The following is a 20816-nucleotide window of genomic DNA, read 5'->3' as shown; positions in this document are numbered from 1 at the left end:
AGGCTGAGTACCATCAAGCGAGCCGACCTGATCTGCGTCATGGACCAGGGCAAACTGGTCGAAAAGGTACCATGAGCAGTTGATGGCAAAGAGAGAGATGTATTACGATCTCGTCCAAGCACAGAATCTTGACACTGTTTCTTGAATCCGCACGCATGGCTGCGTCCTAGGTATATCTGCTGTTGTAATGTTTTCTTCTGTCTCTCATTCTTTCTAATGTATCTTTGTTTGATAATCAGATCTCAAAGTGAATCCAAGAGATTTCAATCCGCCTTGACTTCATCAAGGCTTCTTCGTCTTCTTCGTCTTCGTCTGTCGCGAACTCGAGCTATAGCGCACAAATGGTCGAACACCGCGAATTTCTGGTCAATTGAGGCAAATTGAAGCTCTTATTAAGCTTATTCTAATTAACTTTTAGAATTAAATACTAACTAATAGTAGAGAAATTCTATATTTAACATTTGATTTTCCTTATTAAGCTTTACTCCCTTTTAATTATCAATTATTATTATTACTACATAGTAGGCAAGTCAAAAGCTCAAGCTTTCTCCTATAGGCATTCAAGAGGATATATCACGTGATGAGATGAATAGGCCGCCAAGCCGCTACTTATGCAAGGATGCAAGAATCCAATCAAATGCTCAGGATTCAACCAATCACGTAATTTACAGCGGACCCGCAAATACGCACATTTGACCCCTTCTATATATCCCCTTTTTGGAATACAATATACTTCGCTTCGCTCCGACAAATTAATATTCTACCTAGATATCGCCCTTTCCTATACTTATTTTGGTGCTAAGGCATCGTTTTGCTGTTCCGCTGTGTCTTATAGAGGCTTCAGTCACGTGATTCTGCCATTAGCCTCCGAGAACATTTGCGGTTCGAAAAGAAACTAAAAAGGGCTACTCACGTGACTCTTGTTCAATCCATCCATGGATCTTCAACCAAGTTGAACAGCCAAATATTATAATGTTATAGACAAAGATGGCTCTACAAGCGGCCGACGGTAAGTAAGCATGCTCATAGTTTGCACGGAGTAAAAATTGCCCCCCTCTAAGTAACGTCACTATTACTCACTGCATCCAGTAGGTCCGTCCGGAAATATTAGACATGATACTCGAGCGTTAGAGAATGAAGCCTGCAGATCTACCAGAACAGTATATTCCCCCTGGTGGCTTATTTCCAGATTCGAGAACCATCACGTGTATCGGCGTTTCCTTCTGTACTGCATTTCTATAACCCCGGCTGTCGGCTCGTGATCATCACGGCAGAAGAGAATACAAGGGTTAGTTCTGGACACTGGACGCCGAGACCGATATCAAATTCTTGACATATTTATCTCGTCCGGTGATTTTGATGGAAAGGGGACAAAATCAGGATTCTCTACGGAACATCTTTGGTTTGCGATAGAACAACAAAGTCGCCCAAACGCATTGCCTTCAAAGAAACGGCTTTCATCGAGACTTTTGTCAAGGCACTGCTAGTTACCGCAAGTGTATGCATGGGGCTAAAAATGCCGCAACTGGCTACTTGATACCCCTGTCGATCCACTCGAGTGCATGCATCATTCGGCAGCTATACTTATATCTGACAGCCAAGCAAGGATGTTCGGGTTATCCTTTCTTTACTTTCCTCATAACGGTAAATTTGATTTCAAGCATACTCCCGTACTATACGGAGTACAATAAGCGTTGTTTGCGGCGTCTTTTTGGTGTAGAAGAACTGAGGGAGATCATCATCAAACAGACAAAGAAGGAGTCTTTACTCCCATTCATCAGCATCTCTCCCGTGAATTAACAGACTACAAGGGACTTTTTTGTTTTATAAGAGATTCCTTGAATTTGGCAATGGGGCGGATGGGGACGGAGTAAATTTTCCGTCCAAAAACGCCCTATCCCATATGCTCGGAGGCCGGCAGCAAGGGATCCTTCCAGGGATCCGTTTGGGGTTGTCAACTGCTTTCTCAGAAGTTAGAGAAAATGCACCAAGCCGCTATGTCTGCTTGAATAGCCTGCATCTGGAACAGGTTCACGGAGCACGAGCCATATTCGTGTTTCGTACTTGTGTCAAGCCAAGGTCGGTATCTCGTAGTGTAAGTTTGTTATATATGCACTCTGTAGCTGCAGGGTAGACGGACAAGGCCCCATCAGCATACATAACATACACCGTACATAGTAAGACGCATCTCCCACTGGCTGAAACATAGTCTTTAAAACCACTGGGTCACTCTCTTCAGGTTTCCCCCTTTTTGATGGCCCTTTTGCTATTTGTTTATATAATCTGATCTAATCTGATCCGATGATTGATAATGGCGTGACCACTCGGCCGTTCAGCCAATCAGAGCTCGATCTGATATGAAACCTGTGGGCCGGCTGTATCGTAATTTACGCCGCTTTACCCGATCAGCGAAGGGGCGAAATATGGGGTGCATCTGGCACATACAAAAGTAGTTAAATGGAAATGCACCCAAAAATGCATCTGATGGGCCACGTAAACGACAAGGGGAACCAGCAGCCAGGATCCGATCGTGCTAGGCAAGATAGCCTGGCTGGGCTGCAAACGGGCCCCTCGCAGTAGACAACCACAGATCGGATGGCTGCAGCCATCCGCGCCTGTTATCCGATAGATGGTTTCGCAGCGCCGCGATTAGTCTCGTAATTTTCGTAATTACGGATCCCGTGTAATTTTCTTCGAGAGTCTCGGCAAGATCTGATTAGGGAGTTTCCCTTTTTTTCGGCGGAAAATTCGCCTCCCAACGCCAGGATGGCCGAAGGGGATTGAATAAAAATATAACATCAACCTCGCTGCCTCCATCTACCAGGTAAACTCTTACTTCTTCTTCTTCTTCTTCACAGCAGCGGTCCTTTGCAGGTCGATATCCGCATGCACACCTCAGCATAGTGCCTAAACTTTTCTCTCCCCCCACTTATCTGATCAAAAAAATACTCGTTCAGTAGGAAGCCCTCCTTGCTATCCGTACCTACAAGCCCCAGAATCCTCTATAAACATCCATTTCCTTCCGATTTTATATCTGATAATGACATATTCATGCCAGGATTGATACTGACTTTTGTTCTTTAGGCCTATCTATACGGCACCAGGCCCTTCTCTATACTCATTTTGACCCCTGCGATGTTGACCACTATATCCTCCTGTCCCGGTGAGGAGCCGGTATCTATCCCACTTACCTCTACATCACATCCGGATGACTTTATCCCAGAAGAGCCCACATCAATCCCTCATCTGACACTCCTACGGCGCTCAACAACCGGCGCATCAGACTCACAGTCCTCGGCAACCTCTGTAGCCGGTGCATCAGAGGTTTCCATGGATTCCGATGTCCCTTTGACACCGGTAACCGAGCCATCCAGCGAAACAGCACTGGACGATGTATACATTGAAAGAAAAGAACCTGGTGCCATACCCCAACGCCGAAGACGGGCGTCAACCGTCTTGATATCCCAGAACTCAGAGGATGTTCAAAGAATACTAGGAGATATTCGAGGCGGTACGAACCTATTAGGAAAGATATGCTGCGGAGGAGGATGCTGCAAACTCGAGCCTCTCAAACATGCCCTGCCATCTATCACAACCAATCCCGTTGTCCGGCCTAAGAACGCTGCATTTGAGAGCCTTGGGCTCCGTCTGGGTGAGCTATCTCTTGACAGCAAACTTACCAAAGTGGCTCCTCTCCCAGAAAATACCGTTTCTTTCTCTTCTCCATCAATTGAGTCTGTAGGCAAGAAACTCGGACCACCAGACCATCCTCCTCAATTCCTTCAGCCACACGCACCCTATGAAGTTTACCGTGCGCCCCTTCACCATGCTCGAGAGCTGACCAGACCCGGGGCTGAGAAAAGAACGTATCATTTTGATATCGATGTTACGGATTACCCGGTTGAAGGTGGGAATGTTGACTTCGTCGTTGGGGGTGCAATTGGTGTTTGCCCAAGCAACTCTGAGGCCGTTGTTGATGCTGTCTTTAACCGCCTTGAGTCCCTAAATTCGTACGAGACAAAAAGATAACCCTCCACACTACCAGTGGCCGATGGCCTACAATTTGGGGGGACGAAAAGCCTAGAGATCTTTTGACCACAAGACGAGAGCTACTCAGCTGGTGCTCGGACTTACAAAGCTACCCTCCAACAAAGCCGCTCCTTCGGCTGCTTGCCGAGTACGCATCTGACGAAAACGAGAAGAAGATCTTAACGTATCTCTGCTCTGCCCAGGGACAGGGTGCCTTCTGCGATCTTCGTACTGGTCCCTACATTACCGTTCTACAGCTCCTCGATGCGTTCCCTTCCTCTCATCCACCATTAGACCACCTTCTCTCCACCCTAAACACGCTTATGCCCCGGTTCTATTCCCTCTCCCAAGACCCTATGATTCAGCGCACCATTGACGGTAAAGAATCACGACGTATCATCGAGATTGCGGTAACAGTCCACGAGTGCCCTGACTGGCATGGGGGTTACCGCACAGGTGTTGGATCCGGCTTCTTAGAACGTCTGGCTCGAAAGATTCAAGCAGCTGAGAAAGACGGAATCGATCCAGCCAGCCTAGATTTGCACGTCCCCATGTTCCGTGGACTCATGTCCAACCCGCTCGCCAGGAGATTCGTCTCTGATGGACCCATGCTCCTCATTGGAGCCGGAGTCGGCGTTGCTCCATTCCGCGGCTTTGTTCAGAGTCGCCTCAGGTCAGCTAACTGTGCAAACAAGGTGTGGGTACTCCAAGGTGTCCGTGATTCTTTGCTTGACGAGCTTTACTCTGGAGAGTGGGGAGTACATGAGGATGAAGTTAAGAAAGTGGTCCAGAGCAGACGAGGCGAAGGCAGATACGTGCAAGAGGAAGTACGCCATCAAGCCGACCTGGTCTGGTTCGTAATCAACTCCCTTGATGGGCGAGTGTTTGTCTGTGGCAGCAGCAAGGGCATGGGCGAGGGTGTCGAGGCCGCCTTGATTGACGTCGCTATCGCAAAGGGTAACTTGAACCCAGAGCAGGCAAAAATATTTTGGGACGAGAAAAAGGCGGCTGGCCAGTACATTGCGGTATGTCCTGGTTCTTCTTTTCCTTTTTCTTTTTCGTTTCATGCAATATCTGATTTCCTTTTTGAGCTCGAATCTATACTGACAACCCGTAATAGGAGACTTGGTAAATCGACCATCATTGAACTTTTCGGGATGAATATTTTCTATCAACCCCAACCACCCTCTACAACGAAATCTGGACCCATAACTTCAAAAGTGATTCTCTTTTCGATATCCAGTCTTCAATATCTATTTTTCATTATCAGCGCCTCATCTTTAGAATCCCTATCAATTTTGACCCATTTCTGAAGTTATTTTTAGCATAGAATAAACAATTAGCATTAGGAGCAATCCATTTTATCATTTCACCAATATGACATCTATTTTACTCTCTGGCAGACAGCAGTTGCTTTCCTCTCGTCCGCAAGACTAATAATCCCTCTGTCGTATAAGCCGTTGGTTGACTGTTTTCAGAATATGCCAGCAAGGCTTTCCCGTTTATGATAATAGTAATGCAAGAAGCAGTAAAAGACGGGATAAAAACTGGGTTATCAGGTAGTACATTCGTCATTTTCCAGGAGAATAATACATGTCATCTACCTGATGTAGAGAAACGTTGCTGTCCAGCCAACCTGAATATTGTTAATAACTTCTCAGACTGGCGACAGCAGTTTCCCCGTTATTTTTTTTTCTCTCTCCAACAATCAAGGAAATGTAGAGAAGATATTCAAGTTTGTTCAACTCTTCATCAGCAGGAACCAAAAAAAAAAAAGATACGCATGGCTCTTTCATAAAAAGAAGAAATAAAAGGGTTATACAAGTAATATAGACATGGCAGTATATATGTTATGCACATAGTAGCTGATGACAATGTTGGTTGGATTTTCCCCTTTCCTGCCAAGTTGACCCCGTTGATATGGAAATCCAACGTACGGAACCTCCGGTTTGCACGCGTTCTGGAACCATTTACTATCATTTCTGAACCATGGAATCGCAGCGCCCGTAGGCGCCACAAAGAGATCTACAGCGGGGTTGTACAGAGTACTACTGACTCTGTAAAGATCTAGCCTGGCTCTTGATAGATGAAGGGGAGTAATCCAGCAGGTCGTTTCCGTCACATAATGACAATCAAACAACCCGTATTGAACAGTGGGCTTGGGAAGAATCTGGGAACCGAAAGCCATTAATGACAAGACCAGGAATGGAGGAAAAGACATATCCCATAATTTCCAGGTACCCAAACCAGGAAGTCGTTTTGGTATCAGAGACGATCGCGGTCTCTCCTGGTCTGCATAAAGGACCTGCGTAGAAGTTGGATAACAAAGAAGCTGGCTGCCAATCAGCATAGTCGGGCTGCTATCAAACAGTGCTAATAAGAGCACAATCAGGAGCCTCAAGATTTTATATCTGTCGGTTAGAGAGCAGGTCCCCCCTGGGGTAGTATATTACCATGCGGGCTACTCCCGAGAGCTCTAGCCTGTCGGTAAATATTAGTCTAAGCCTATCTGGTACTGTAGAGACGGCTAAATGCCGAAGAGGCGATATTTCATTTTCTGACAAGAGCCAAGCGGTCTACCTGGGTTAGCACACGGCAAACTTTGACAATGTAGCATTGATAAAATCCCCGTTAATCAGGCATCCGACCTGTGTCTGTCTTACGTGCGGCCCGTCTATGGGGAAGAGGCTTTCTAGGCTAGGCCATACAGAAGCTTGAACGACAGGTTAATTGTAGCTGGATGGGGAAATGAAGTTTGTTTAACATGGCGCATAGACATTTCACTATGGCGATGTTTCGGCTGATTTGTTTGCCATGGGTGAGCATAGCTCGATCGGGGTCGCATGACGGAAAGGCGCATGCATATACGACACAGATTCCCTCAACAGACGTTTTTGGGCATCCCACACAAGGCCAATATATATATATATATATATATGTATGTATGTATGTATGCGTTGTGCTCGAGTCTTACATCTTGGGGTCGGCAGGGGTGTCGAGTGACACTGAGAACATGTCGAGGTTATCATTCCGGATCGTGTAATAACATTCCGTACAGCGCATCGCCCTTACACAAACAACTGGTGAAAGATGACAAACGCATCTTCACGAGTGCGTGGGGAGGGGGCAATTGGGACGTGTGACAACCGCGCATACACGCATCGGCCATCGGGACCTGTGGCGGCGCCCCTTAGAATCCCGAGAAGAATTGGTAAGATAAGACGGGTTGGTGCGCCATGGAAAGGGAGAACGAGAGATCAAAATCAGGGATGTACTTGCTTTTTCCTGATCGGTTTATGATTCGTCACTTTACATATCCACGACTCGAGGTCTGTTTTGGGAGTCTCTGGGTCTCGTCCTTTTTCCCTCTCTGCATAAATATCAATGATGTTCTTCTCTCAAACTGCTAGTCAAACGTAACTGAACGTCTGAGAGCAACCGGATGTCACACAAGAGCAACGTTTCCTGGTTTGTCGGCGAAAAGGATTCCCTGGAGATTAGGAGAGAAGACAGCATGTTGACCTATTGTACCACCTTCATGTCGACCTCGACCTCAAGTGGGAAGTGTGCATACAACTAGTTCAGGCTGCCATCCGGCAAGCGAGTGGGCCTTTACGGAGTATTGATATTCATCAACAACACTCCTGGGGGTCCATGGGCAAGGTTCTGAACCATTAGGGTTATCGTCGTTCTTCCTGTTTTGGTGAAACTATTGTTGCCTTATGAGCTTATGTATTCTGGAGGTTAGGAAGCCTTCCACATTCTTGAGAAGGGCCAGTCGTAATAAGCGTGAACAGCAGTAGTAGGTGGAACTATATCATTGGTAAAAGATAAGGGTCACCTGTCATTTATGCCACTGCATGTACGGAGTGCTCCGTATGAGGTGCCTGTTATGCGCAGCCTGAAACCATCCAGATTATATGCATTGCATCACAGCATACGTTGTAAGCCATCAGCATCTGCGAGAGGCCAGCATCCTAGCCAGTAATGTTTACCGCAACTTGGTAGCATGGCATATAGTAAGATGCTAAATATCGAATGTTAAGAAACGAGACCATTCGTTCACTCGTTCGCTCGTTCGCTTGATTCCTTAGTTTGCTTTTTTACCCTTCTTCCCAAATTAGATGAGCTGTCAATTATTTGGACTCTTGAGTGTTTGCTCCAAACCCGCCATTTATTGACTTTATCGCCAGACAGCGTCTCTGAGACCCATGTTACACGTGTTTCCGTCTGGCCGCAACAGGAAATCATGGCCAGCCTGGATAAATCCGGTGTTAATCATTCCACCTATAGTCCGATTCTGTCTATTGCTGATATGTGACTGCGAGTATTGCTTTCCCATCTTTATATTTCCTGCTTTTGTCAAGGGAGCGACTATCAGATCTGACAACCGCCCGACGTGGCAACGATCGATTTCATAGGCAACTAGGCTAGGGCCAACATATCCCTGCCTGCGCGCGGGGGGTGGGGGGTAAGAAACCTTGAGAGTGAAGGAACACGCCAGTATACTATGTAGAGTGGTGTTCTCCGCATCGAGTATAGTAGAGATTTCCCAGTAATTTCGGTAGATCAGGGCCCTAAGGATATGTCCGTTGCTGTCAGATTCAGTCGTGATCAAAAGGAACCAGGTTATATATCGAGCAAGAAGAAGTCAATATTCCCACAAAATCCAAGTTTCGAGTCGTGTGGTTGGCCGATCGTTTGATCGTAAGCCAGCCATGTTTCGATTTAACTGAAACTCTACCTAGCAGATGGCAATGTACTAGGGATTTGGTGGTGGCCGGCGATGGGCTGAATCGTGTCAGAAAAATAAAAAAAGGTATTTATTTACTGCAGCAAGTACAACCATCGTTTCTTCTCGGATGTTGTGTGACAGCAGATATTTGGTAGAGCCAGTTGATATGCGTTTTTCAACCCTAAAAGGCCATACCACAGAGCTCGGGGTCCAGAGAGTCGGCTGTTTAGCGCAGATTTACACGGTACGATATGACCAGATTATTGGAAAGCCTTTGGTCATTGCGTGAAGAGTTTTCGGTTCGCGCTTGTCACGTCCTCGAACCTGGCGTGTCCTCTCTCTTCCCCCATTAGGACGGATTTGCAAGATGACCTGCTGAGCGCCTCAAAGCCCGGGCGCATGGATATCGTTTTCTTTTCTTTTTTGTTTCTTTTTATTCCCTCGTTGAATTTATCACCAAGGCGAAAAAAACCTGAAGTTGCGAGTCGATAGTGGCTTGAGAGAAAACGAAGATTCGACCCCAGATCAAGGTTTCTTGCCTTGCAACGTAGTCACTCCACATACTTCTATCTGGCCGAGCGTTCCTGGCGATAATCAGTTATTCGGCCTTTGATTTTATGGACCGAACAAGCATCCGTAGAGCATGCACATATATTGACATGTTCCGGGGTATGTTGTTATCATCCACCCCGCGTCGGGCGATGCACATTGTAGTCGCTTTGCCATGTGGACACGGAAGGCCATGGAGGAGGAGTGATGTGGTTTTCTTTTCTTCTTTCTCTTCTTCTTCTTCTCCCTCTAGTCTCCGCGAGGGCCTCAGGCCTGTCACCGGGAAGAAGAAAAAAAAGATCAAAAAAAGAAAAGGCACAGTCATGTCTCAAGATAGGATAATTCTGTGTAGTATCCTCCATCAGACCAACTAGAGAGACTGGGATCTGGCGTTATGCCTGAGAACGGGCGTTAATTCATCCTGCTTCTGAGGCAACTCAATCTGTGGCGGGCATCAGGGAATGCTAAAACGCCTCACCCTCGGAGATCTCACTCGATGATGCTCGAGATGCAGCCTTCAGGATCCACTAGCCTCCATTGTCAGCGTTCTTTGGGACATGTCAGAGGGTGCTTTGGGGGTTTGATGCTACTTTCTGGCTGGTTAGTTAAGCCCTGCGACATAGAATTATGTTCAACGGCAAAGGAACCCCCTCGTTAGCTCGAACCCCTGACCATTAGCTATTGGTCTCTAGTGAAAGGGCCGAGCATCGTATCATTCAGCAAGCAAGCGGGCGTTCGAATGATGCTGAGCCTGGGAACAAGCAGCAGGACATAGTTTCTTTTTTCCTTTTCCTTTTCTTTTTTCTTTTCTTTTCTTTTTTTTTTTTCGTCGTCAGGCTAGGCAAATCAGTCTGATGGGGGAGCTTTTCTGTCCGACTCAAGTTTGCTTTTTTGCCATACCCTCCTCCAAGCCCTCCACATCGGACCAGATCAGGATAGGCCCTTTCAAGCGTCTTGCCCCTGTCATCCTTCTTTTTCTTTTGACTCCATTGCCCTTCTAAGGGTGGGTGGGATTTCCTTGGATCCACAGAGACCGATCGCCATGGGTTCAAGACGGTGGTGGCCGCTGGACGATGCTCCATATCAGACGCGGGTGTGCCTTTTTTGATACATATAATACTCACCTGTCTCTTCCCACCCCAAACATCAACTAAAAAGCAGAACGTCCATTGCAAACGGAAGATACTTTTTTGATGACACTTACTCATTCAGGTCTACATCAGCCTATATACCAGACAACCCCCTTGTCAGCTTGAAGTTTGAACTCTACCGGCATTTGATACATAACTCACGTTTAACCATTAAACCGGTTCACCGGCTTCACCCCATCTCGACCTAACGTCTTCGAACTGCCTAAGATATATATCATCTCTCACACCTGCCCTGAAGCTGCTCCGATATTTATCGAATGATACTAGTGTCTTGAAAGCACAGATTCAAGGCTTTATGCTCTTTGACACCCGAGCTCCTAAACATTTCTAGGTAGAAAAGATGACAGTTGCCTACTCAACGGTATTATCTGATCATCGCTCGGAGAAGCTCCCCTCCTTCAGAGAGGTATGAAAACCCACGGCCATGGTGTGATGCAGTATTCTCTAACTTTCTTTCAGCTTCTGCCTGATCATCTTCATGATGAAATAGAGGGTGGAGTGTTTTATACTCAGTCAAATCAGAATTGGAGGCGTGGTTCACTGCAGGATACCATGCCACCACCGACTCCTCAGCACACCGATAGACTTCCATCCAGACTCTTTGCCAGAGATAGCCGGTTTGATGATGTTTCCCTGCGACCTGACAGGTTCTTGGGCAACAATGCCAAATCTCCAAATATCCAGCAACCTCATATATCAGAACCCAAATCCACAGCCTCTGCTCCACACTCGCGTCCTAGGCTTTCTCTTTCCGAGATCAATCGGTCACTACCTCCTCCTATCCCATCTCCATCGAGGGAATATCTCGTCAAGGTTTCACCAAACGCCAACAGCAACGCCATTTATGCTCCCATGAACAGCCGAGGAAGAAACGATGGAGAACTGTCCAACTACTCGATATCCTCTCCCCGGAGTCAGTTTTCCTTCGATTCTTCGAGCTTTTCACATTCATCCTCTCCAGTCAACATGGTGTCTCCCTGCGACTGCCGCGACCAACTCCCATACCCCGCATCGTATGAACAGCCTCATGCGTGCGACAGAGGCTACCCCCAATCGTCTTTTGGTCATTTCAGACCAGCCTCAGGATTCTGCCTTTCAGAATGCGAGCTTGGTGATATGAGGGAGAAGAAGAGAAGAGGAAACCTGCCAAAGCCAGTAACGGACATGCTCCGGGCTTGGTTATGGGAGCATCTCGATCACCCATATCCAACTGAGGAGGATAAACAGATATTTATGAGCCGCACAGGATTGACAATTAGCCAGGTAAGCATGCTGTCTTTCCATATTCCTTAATTGATGACTAACACGTTGGTGTCCTCAGATTAGTAACTGGTTCATCAATGCTCGAAGGAGACAAGTAGCATCTCTGCGCAACCAGGTTAAGGCCCGTAACAACTCAGAGACTGACGGCAGCAGTAGTCGGCGGAATAGCAGTCCTCGTCAAAGTGATGACGACTCAGACTATTTGCGGACTCCATCAGAAAAACATTCAAGCCTTCCTTGACTATTTTCCATTTAACCCTTTTCGTTCTTTCTGAACAGTGATTCCTTTATTTCGTCCTAGTCAATGTAATTTCTAATTAACACTGGCGGTGCCTGTTTCTACGCCGTGCTTTTTCCTATGAGTGTACAATAAAGCGAATGATGTTTGGTTGAAAGCTCCAGATCGAATTTTCCAAAGACTCTAACATATCACAGATGAGACCCCATTTAATGCCATGCAAACAATAGGCTCGTTCACATAAATTTGGCTTGTAGAGAATTTTCTCAGAAATATCTGCGATTTCCATAGGCCGTGGATAGAGGGCTGTGGAGAGAGCGGTATTTCGGGAGCCTGGCTGTCTTGCCACACTCTCATAGATTGTTCTTGTCACCTTGACAGCTCAACATCGGCCGTTAGCAGATCAATGCACTTTTGTACGGGGATTTGATGCAGGGGTTCGGTTCCCTGTACCCAGGTAGTACAGGTCTCCAATTTCCATATCCCCTATCTAGCAAAACCCACAGTCAAATTTGAAGTTAACCGTGATTATGTTGGATACCAACCATCCTTCTGTCCTACCAAGCTCTCCACTAAGCTCGTAAGGTACAGCCCGTGGCCAGTAAATTATCTCGCGTATATCGTATATCTTGTTTGCCTGGTTCATGATTCTGCCAGCTTTAAAGCCTAACGATGACTCTCATTAGCTTCGATGTATATATAAAAAAGATTCGGCGATTGAGATTAGTGGTAGGATCTACGAGCGGGTCAGCCATGGTTAAGTGGCGTCCCTGTAGTCCTCCTAATCCAGGCATTACAATTCTTGATGCTGAAGGCCCTCATTCGACAACCGCAGGATATGATGTGCTAGTACTCCGTATTCTCCCTGCTGATATTTCGTAGTATATGCTTAGCAGAAACGCATGGGTTCTGGGCCCCAGAGAAAATCAGAATGGCCACAGCGATCCGAGCACATAGTGCTCCACCTGTGTGGTATATTTCTCATCTGTGAGCAACGCGTCCCCAATAAAGTGGCATGTGCTTGGATCGCGAGTGTGTGCACTTTATGTAGTGTCAGGGGCGTAGGCGGCCTTGGCAGCAGAGGACGGTAATGCACCCAGGCATTCTCTGTTACGGCGTAAACTCGACTACGATGCCTGAGAAAGGCGAGGCTTTCGAACGAGCATCGAAGTTGTTTCTTTTTTGTGAACAAACGAAATAACGAAGTTACATTAGAGTTTTGATATGATAAATCATGTTCCATTTCAGGACTAGTGGGTAATATCATTATATCATCAAGCTGACTGACTCATCACAAGGTTCAAACGTTTAGGGCTTAGGGCTTATAAACGTCACGGGGCTTGTTTTGACATCATGTTTGAGCTTTTTGATATATCGATCGATTGACTTGATTGAAGCAGAGCAGGTGAATGGCGAAGCGTTTGGCACATAGTAGCTCACAAGTTGAAGCGTCTACGTCGGTTTTAAAATTACTTCCAGCGGTGGGCAACATCAAATTCGAGCGTCTCATCGATCCTTTATCCTTCCTCGCAATCCCCCCACCATTGATCACCAAAATCAGCTTCTATGGGGACTACTTTACAGAGCATAAGTGCTCTCATGCAAAAAACCACAATAAACGATCATGAAGAATTTATCAAAGCTTGCAACTCAATATTAAAAAAGTCTCGAAACGATGTCGATGCGCAACATATCAAAACAATTGCGCTTATAAAGTTGGATCGATTTGAGGATGCGATTCGCGTAATTGAAGAAGGGGGTGACGCGTTGAAGAAAATATTGCCTCTTGAATGGTCTTATGCGCTATATAAATCTGGGAGGCTAGACGAGGCAACGGCAATTGCGGCCTCTGTTGGTTCGGAAAGGGGTGCAAAACATGTTGAAGCTCAAGCGGTTCGTAACCCGTCAGCTAGTTCAATATATACCCAGAATCATATCATTTCCTTGCTCGTGAGGCTCAGTAGGGGTCCATCCAAACCGCAACTAACGTATTAACTTGATATAGACGTATCGAGCGGAATGTTTTGACCGAACTGGCAAGATCTACAAAGATCTACTCAGCAATGAGAGAGCCTCCGCGGAAGAGCTCACTGATTTACAAATAAATATAACCGCAACCGAAGCCCAGAGGCTTTGGGCAGAGCAAAATAATTCTATTGGAAACTTGGTGCCAAAGAGTGAAAATCTAGACGTTTTCGAAGCCGTATACAATGTGGCATGTCAACACATAGCCAAGGGCCACTACGAGAAAGCTCACGCGTTACTGAAGAGATCAAAAGGTTAGATTGTATTGTTCTAAAAGTATTTCAGATGGCATTCTGACACACCAAAAATAGCATTATGTGAGGCATCAGATGAACTGTCGCCTGACGATAAAAAAGCCGAGTTGCTGCCCATTATAATCCAAGAGGTATATCTTTGTTTACAACAAGGGAAACTTGAAGAGGCGGATACTCTTATTAGGGAAATAAATTTTGCGGAGTAAGTATAACTATTGTGTTTTTGCGTATTTAGGCTGACATTCGTAGCATCACGGAGCCTTCTACTAAAATCATTGCTGAAAACCTCGCTCTTCTCACAACCCGTCGAAACGTCAACCCATACCTGAAATACAAATTTTTTAACAGCACCTCAAGGCCAACTGATAACGATAAATTCTTCTTCTACCAAAATGACATCTTATGCAGAAATGCTTATATTATTGATCTTATGGTCCAGAAATTTGATGGAGTTTCAAGGTCAACACTGAAAACTCTCTCACAGCATCGTTCCCCATCTCTTTCCTCAGACATAAATTCACTCGCCGTGTTCAACGCTGCCGCGCATACCCATGGAACAGTAAGCAAAAGTGCGATAAAGAAAACATCGTCTCTTGTCGAAACGCGCCCCCATGATCTCGGCCTTATTCTTCTTCTTACTCAGCTTCACGTGGTAGATGGAAATATCAATGCCGCAATATCAACTCTAGAGGATTATTCAAATAGAGTTGAAGAAGTCAGCAACGACTCCAGTCTGATGGTTCGATTCAGTCCTGGCTTGGTTAACATCCTAGTCACTCTTTACAGGACTCAAGGTCGCAAGCATCGCATAAATTCTGAATTATCAAAAGCTGCCAAGTATTGGCAGAAGAAGAGCCCATCCTGCCAGCCCATACCGCTTCTCCGCGCTGCTGCAATTTCTCTATTTAACTCCCACAACCCCTCAGACATATCTACCGCCGCCGAAATATTCGGTCATCTCCACTCTACTGATGACACTGATCGTATTGCAACTGCCGGCTTTGTTGCTTCTCACGCAATCACCTCCCCTGACCTTGTTGAGTCTAGTGTAAAAACACTTTTGCCAGTCCAAGAGTTAATCGCGGGAGTAGATGTTGCTGGTTTGGAGGAAGCTGGTGTTCAACTGCCTGCTAGCACAGGAGTATCTGCGTTGAAACAAGGCCAAAAACGACGCGCGCCAGATGCAGTGCGGAAAAACAAAAGAGTTCGAAAAGCAAAGAATATGGATCCAAATGAAAAAGTTGATCTAGAGAGATGGCTTCCGTTGAGAGATCGATCCAGCTACCGACCTAGGGGGAAAAAGGGCAAACAAAAGGCAGCCGATAGGACTCAGGGTGGCGTTGTTAATGAAAAAACTGAAGACGGCAACGGCTCGTCCACGCCTGCAAAGAGCAGTAGCCAGGTAATTTCGGGCGGTGGAGGCGCGAGGAAGAAAAAGGGAAAGGGAAAGAAGTAAATTTCTATGCCCTAGTACCCTAATTGAATTTTCCTTGGCCTCCGGCATCTATTGAAAGAAGCTTCATTGATAGAAATCTCCATACACGAAAATACACTGCTTAATGAATAAAAGAGTCCATCAAGCACTTCGTATTATTACTCAATATATGCTAGATAAGATTGATAAGGGCGATGGTTTTTAAATGTCACGTGAGAGTCCATGTTAAAAAAATGAATATTCCAAATACGGAAATATTTGGGACACTACAATCGCGTTGTTTATTTTGAACATTCTCCGATTGATACCACAGATATTGCTCAGTGCAAGTAGAAGCAAAGAAAACTTGAATATGGCACGGTCCGGATCTTCAACGCCAGTGTCTTCCCCTACACAGGCATATTTATTTCTTTACAACTTGGTATCCCTTGGGCTCTGGGGTACTCTGACTTTCCGCCTATTCTCTTCACTCTTCCGAATATACAATGGCAACCATGGGGGTCAAGGTGAGATAGTGGCAGGAATTTTCGTTTATCTCTTCCCACTGCTTCAGACGACTCAATCCCTTGCTGCTCTGGAGATCCTCCATTCCTTGTTCGGGCTTGTTCGAGCTTCTGTGATGACTACGGCCATGCAGGTAGCCAGCCGGCTATTACTAGTATGGGGAGTGATGTATGTCTTCTCGCCGTTTAGCCCTACCCTACCTATCTTCGAATCTGCGGGTACGGGTTTGAATAAATATTTTCTCCTCGGACATGGAATGAGATCCGCGCAATTAAGCGATTGGGGATTCATCGGGTGCCTGTTTGCCTGGGGGGTTACAGAGTGTATTAGATATGGCTTCTTTGTCTTCCAGATCCTGGGACAGGGTATACCCAAGGTTATCCTCTGGCTGAGGTTTGTATCACTCCCTCCAGCTATCAATAACGGGCAATACTGATATTTGCTGTTTTCTTATGAAGGTACAACACGTTTTTTGTTTTATATCCCGTTGGAATTTCCAGCGAGTGCTTCCTGATCTATCTGACGGTGGTTAACGCAACTGGTTTACTATCCGTATTCCGCCTTGCATTTGTTGCCATTCTACTTTTTTATATCCCTGGTATGGCCCTCTTAGAAAGAAACGCTGGCGCCAAACCTTGGCTAACTCGGTACATTAGGTTCATATATTCTGTTCACCCATATGATGGCACAAAGGAGAAAAGTGATGAAAGCCGAGGGCAAGAAGAAGGCCAACTGAGAGATCTCTCCTGGTGACGATGGCAGCTAGACCTGAACTAAATATCCTTTTACATTAACACAGTGATCCCATTAGAAGATAGGACTGTAAATTTAATCATAATATCATATATCCTTCATAAGGTCTCTGATGGCCTTTGCAGCAAACGTCTTTCTTTCTTGTTCGGGCAAATCTGCTCCCATATCTTTTATGGCTTGCACTCTCAGCATTAGCCCTTCGAGTTGTTCGACTTTAAGACTATTATCTCCTATAATTTCGAATTGCTCGCCAATATCACTGTCGTTAGTGTTGCTATTGATGGCAAGCCGAAGGCTAGCCATCTCCTTTTCGAGCTCATTTGCTTCTAGAGTGAATCCTCCCGACGCCTTATCATGTCCTTCCGGGTCAATAGACTCCAAGTCATCTGCTAGATCATCAGAGGTCGAAGACGACCACTGGTGAGTTTCTAATACTTCCAGAACTCTTGCCATACCCACAAGCTCTGAAAGACAAGTCAGCTAGTTGACACTTCGAATGGAATAGAACGTGGGTATTACCTCCATATTCATTCCTCGCCGAGGATATCCCATTGCCCCTTTTAGGATCCCAGAGTACTACTTCAAGTCCAGATCCAACTCCCAAGTCACTCAATTCTTCATCCCACCACAAAGATCCATACTCCCCTGAAGTGTCGCCATCCTCACTCACAACGGATGACTTTCGTTCACATCCCTCTCCAACCAACAAGATTAATCCGGGGACATCGCCTATCTCGCCTCTCTCTTCTTCAGACAATGCCTTCACCTCCGCCACCGCACGAGCAATTTCTTTAATCGTGTCTACCGCATTCTGAAAAATATCGTTGTAGTTCTTCTCATCCCCATCCACCACACTATCTCGACGTAAAGCCGGGTCAGGCGGCTTCGGCCTTTGAACACACACTATTATCGCTCCAATGGCATCTCTAACCCCACGAGCCTCTTCGCTGATGAATTCGTTTCTCCAGACCCCTGGGCTGCTTGTAATATCTTCCTTCCCCGCAGGCGAAGATAGCTCCCCCGATGGCTCGGCTAAGGGGGTGGATGGAACTTCATCGACCCATATTGGTATATCCGTACTGTAGTACTTAGTGTTCAGCTGTAACGGTGTATGTGTTGTATATCCTGCGAATGACGCCGTTGGTGGGGTTGTAGATGCGACGTCTGAGGTATCGATTGTCGCATCACTGTCTACAAATATGAGTTAGAACGGATCTTTTGACTCTGTTTAAAGTGGCTCATATAGGGAATTTCTAACATTTCAGCTTCGTGTCGGATTGCGGCGAGGGGAGGATAGGAGGAGAGCCGGTCAAGCAGGTGAGAAAAGGCGGGATGACAGCTTGGGATTCCGCACTGGGAGCGAGAATCAAGAGCCGGCGAGGGTTCGATATATGTTTGACATTAGTTTTCGCCTTCTCTGGCGGCTTTGACGGTAAAGACATTGCGGGTTGGGTTAATATCTACGAACGAGGGTCGGAGATGTTTTTCTGTTTAGTCAGGGGAGGAAATCGATATGACGAAATTAAGGCCACTTTCATACAGCCACCATGAACAAATAGAGAGCTATTGTTGATGCTATGGAAATCAGACGTATCCGTCTTGCTATTCTGAACCTCTTGGTTACCATTTTCTATTTGTTCATTTTATTCTGGTTGGAATCACGTCCGTACTGACAGGCCTTTGCTGCTGCAATAGCAATAGGCCATTGCGTCAAGTGTATTCCTTCAGTAGATAGCATCGCAAATAAGGCAGAGGAAAAAGGATCAAATATAAAACGCCAGCCCAGTAACTTCATTTCTATCATCGGCCTTCTTCATGGCCGTTCAGCCTCTTCGCTGACCCCTTGCTCTGTTAACCGTTGCTCTGCCTCTGGCCAAACCAACACCTCGTCCTCGCTGGCCTCTGGATCGGAACATGGGGGCATTTCTATAGAGAAAAGAAGGGAAAAAAGGAATGCGTCAGTAACAGGTTCAACTTATGAACGATAACGGCTAGAGAGCATGTATACCTCAACATATCAGGAACAATGAAGAATTTGACATGGCTTCCGCGGATGTACACCTGGTCCAGATGCGACACACGACCGTCTCGTGCTGTAACAGTAATATCTTTGAGTTGTACGTTCATATTATCCTCGGCTAGAGTAGAATCGTAGTGAGCAATGCGGTCTAGAGTGGTTTCGACAGAATAAAGATAGAGATGTAAGGGAGCATATATCGAATCGCATTCGATTGAGGATCACGCGCACCTTCGAGAAGTTTCCCTCTGTAAACATGTCCGGATGTGATCTCGAGGGTGATAACATGGCCCTGCAGATAGTTGAAAGTTAGCCATATTTTCCTCCAACAAACGAAGAGGCGCAAATACAAAGATGGCAATAATCGCAATAGCTGCTATATCACAGTAGGAAAAGAAACGGAAAGAAAGAAAATACTGACCTGTGCTTCGTTGAGAAGTTTGATAGGAATGCCGATGGTACTGGTTAACTTGCCCATGGTGGGCAATTGCAGAAGATATAGAAAAACAAGCCTACAGAGATCGTCGTAGGTATAATGTGCAAGCAAGGAGCAAACAGCAGTGCTGGAGGGGAAAAAAATATACGACCTTTGATCCAAAGACAGCGCGTGATGTTCAGTTAAATATTTAATCGATTTTGCCGGTTTTTTTATTATTATTTTTTTTGGCGATTTTGATAAGAAAAGGAAGAAAGTTTGGGAGCTTCCATGCACGGACCACCTTGTAGACATGATTTCATTGAAAACAAATCAAAAGCAGACGTCGAAAAACAATCATCTGCGTCGGCCTGCAGTCGATTGAAGAGATAATGACCGTTTTACTCTTTAGATACATATACCTGACAAGCGTATAAACTGCTGTGAAGAAGTAACTAGACATACGATGCCGCTGTTTAACACCAACATCTCCGCCTTCAACGTGACGGCGACTGCGCTCCTGCGTAACCCGTCACTGCTCATTCCACACCTCACCATCCCGACCTTCCTGCAGCTACCAGACGATCTATCTTATCATCTTATTGATTCAGCTGCCCCAAAAGCTGCCGGTGCTCGGCCACCTACCATTCGCGCCCTCGTCATTGACAAAGATAATACCCTAACGCCACCTCACAATACAGGCTTCCCCCATGAATACTATGAGAAGTTACGTGCTTTACGTACCAGCGAGTCATCACCTTTTAACATGATGACCAATCCGGATGGGATACTCATTGTTTCGAACACCGCGGGCTCGGATCCGCGCTCCAAACACTTCGAGGAAGATGCTGATAAGATTGAAGAATCTCTGCGTAAATTGAGGATTAGAGTGTATAGGTCCCCTGAGAGAAGGGCCGGGGCGCCATTGGTGAAGAAACCGTTGTCGTATAGCGCAGTGCTGAAGTTTCTGCTGGATCGTGGGGTCGTGGAGAGGGCAGAGGAGGTAGCCATTGTTGGTGACCGGGTGGGAACAGATGTGCTTATGGCCTCTCTGATGGGGGCATGGAGCGTCTGGACGAGAGACGGAGTGACTCAGGATTTGGGCGGAAGGACTGGGAAGAACTATCGTGGGATGCTGGCAAACTGTGAGAGGTATATGGTGAAAAAGCTACAGCGGATGGGGGTGAAAGCTACTCTGCCAAAGCCATGGCAGGACCTTTAGGCGTTTCCTCTACTAACCCGTAACAAAAAAAGCTGGTGGGGGGCCTTTGGTTTGGGTACCTGGCGTTTACGGTGGACAGGGTTTGACAGCAAGTCATGGTAATGTATAATAATGTAACAATAAAAAGCTATAATTCGTATTGAAACACACTTGAGAAAGGGGATAAGGTCGGATTAACAACCTGCCCTGCTGCATCACATTGAGGTACGACTGTGTTAGGAAACAA

General features: G+C 46.1%; 9 protein-coding genes across 9 annotated transcripts; 5 read left to right on the top strand and 4 right to left on the bottom strand.

Annotated features, from left to right (window-relative positions):
- Positions 1–3135: 3135 nt before the first annotated feature.
- MCYG_05215 (FAD binding domain-containing protein) lies at positions 3136–5161 on the top strand (the record flags this gene model as incomplete). The annotated part of the gene is made up of 3 exons (XM_002845300.1): positions 3136–4010; positions 4046–5054; positions 5150–5161. 3 exons carry the CDS (start codon positions 3136–3138, stop codon positions 5159–5161), a joined length of 1896 nt encoding a protein of 631 aa, XP_002845346.1.
- Positions 5162–5845: 684 nt separating this feature from the next.
- Positions 5846–6808, bottom strand: MCYG_05214 (uncharacterized protein; the record flags this gene model as incomplete). The annotated part of the gene is made up of 3 exons (XM_002845299.1): positions 5846–6361; positions 6483–6510; positions 6738–6808. The coding sequence occupies 3 exons, from the start codon at positions 6806–6808 to the stop codon at positions 5846–5848; spliced, it is 615 nt and encodes a 204-aa protein (XP_002845345.1).
- Positions 6809–8212: 1404 nt separating this feature from the next.
- On the bottom strand, positions 8213–8749 carry MCYG_05213 (uncharacterized protein; the record flags this gene model as incomplete). The annotated part of the gene is made up of 2 exons (XM_002845298.1): positions 8213–8606; positions 8694–8749. The coding sequence occupies 2 exons, from the start codon at positions 8747–8749 to the stop codon at positions 8213–8215; spliced, it is 450 nt and encodes a 149-aa protein (XP_002845344.1).
- A 2055-nt stretch (positions 8750–10804) lies between these two features.
- On the top strand, positions 10805–11968 carry MCYG_05212 (AhpA; the record flags this gene model as incomplete). Its single annotated transcript, XM_002845297.1, has 3 exons — positions 10805–10870; positions 10924–11727; positions 11786–11968. 3 exons carry the CDS (start codon positions 10805–10807, stop codon positions 11966–11968), a joined length of 1053 nt encoding a protein of 350 aa, XP_002845343.1.
- Positions 11969–13531: 1563 nt separating this feature from the next.
- On the top strand, positions 13532–15700 carry MCYG_05211 (conserved hypothetical protein; the record flags this gene model as incomplete). The annotated part of the gene is made up of 4 exons (XM_002845296.1): positions 13532–13858; positions 13971–14244; positions 14302–14446; positions 14494–15700. The coding sequence occupies 4 exons, from the start codon at positions 13532–13534 to the stop codon at positions 15698–15700; spliced, it is 1953 nt and encodes a 650-aa protein (XP_002845342.1).
- A 331-nt stretch (positions 15701–16031) lies between these two features.
- MCYG_05210 (Phs1p) lies at positions 16032–16619 on the top strand (the record flags this gene model as incomplete). The annotated part of the gene is made up of 1 exon (XM_002845295.1): positions 16032–16619. The coding sequence occupies one exon, from the start codon at positions 16032–16034 to the stop codon at positions 16617–16619; it is 588 nt and encodes a 195-aa protein (XP_002845341.1).
- Positions 16620–17023: 404 nt separating this feature from the next.
- On the bottom strand, positions 17024–18378 carry MCYG_05209 (conserved hypothetical protein; the record flags this gene model as incomplete). The annotated part of the gene is made up of 3 exons (XM_002845294.1): positions 17024–17400; positions 17456–18127; positions 18195–18378. The coding sequence occupies 3 exons, from the start codon at positions 18376–18378 to the stop codon at positions 17024–17026; spliced, it is 1233 nt and encodes a 410-aa protein (XP_002845340.1).
- A 381-nt stretch (positions 18379–18759) lies between these two features.
- On the bottom strand, positions 18760–19431 carry MCYG_05208 (small nuclear ribonucleoprotein SM D3; the record flags this gene model as incomplete). Its single annotated transcript, XM_002845293.1, has 4 exons — positions 18760–18862; positions 18945–19074; positions 19185–19245; positions 19375–19431. 4 exons carry the CDS (start codon positions 19429–19431, stop codon positions 18760–18762), a joined length of 351 nt encoding a protein of 116 aa, XP_002845339.1.
- A 403-nt stretch (positions 19432–19834) lies between these two features.
- Positions 19835–20613, top strand: MCYG_05207 (conserved hypothetical protein; the record flags this gene model as incomplete). Its single annotated transcript, XM_002845292.1, has 2 exons — positions 19835–20513; positions 20537–20613. 2 exons carry the CDS (start codon positions 19835–19837, stop codon positions 20611–20613), a joined length of 756 nt encoding a protein of 251 aa, XP_002845338.1.
- Positions 20614–20816: the final 203 nt, after the last annotated feature.

The sequence above is a fragment of the Microsporum canis genome, genomic scaffold (assembly GCF_000151145.1).
Source record: "Microsporum canis CBS 113480 supercont1.5 genomic scaffold, whole genome shotgun sequence".
In the NCBI taxonomy this organism is placed as follows: Eukaryota; Fungi; Ascomycota; class Eurotiomycetes; order Onygenales; family Arthrodermataceae; genus Microsporum; species Microsporum canis.
The sequence above is the reverse complement of the archived record's forward strand: the minus strand, read 5'-3'. Positions and strand labels throughout refer to the sequence as shown.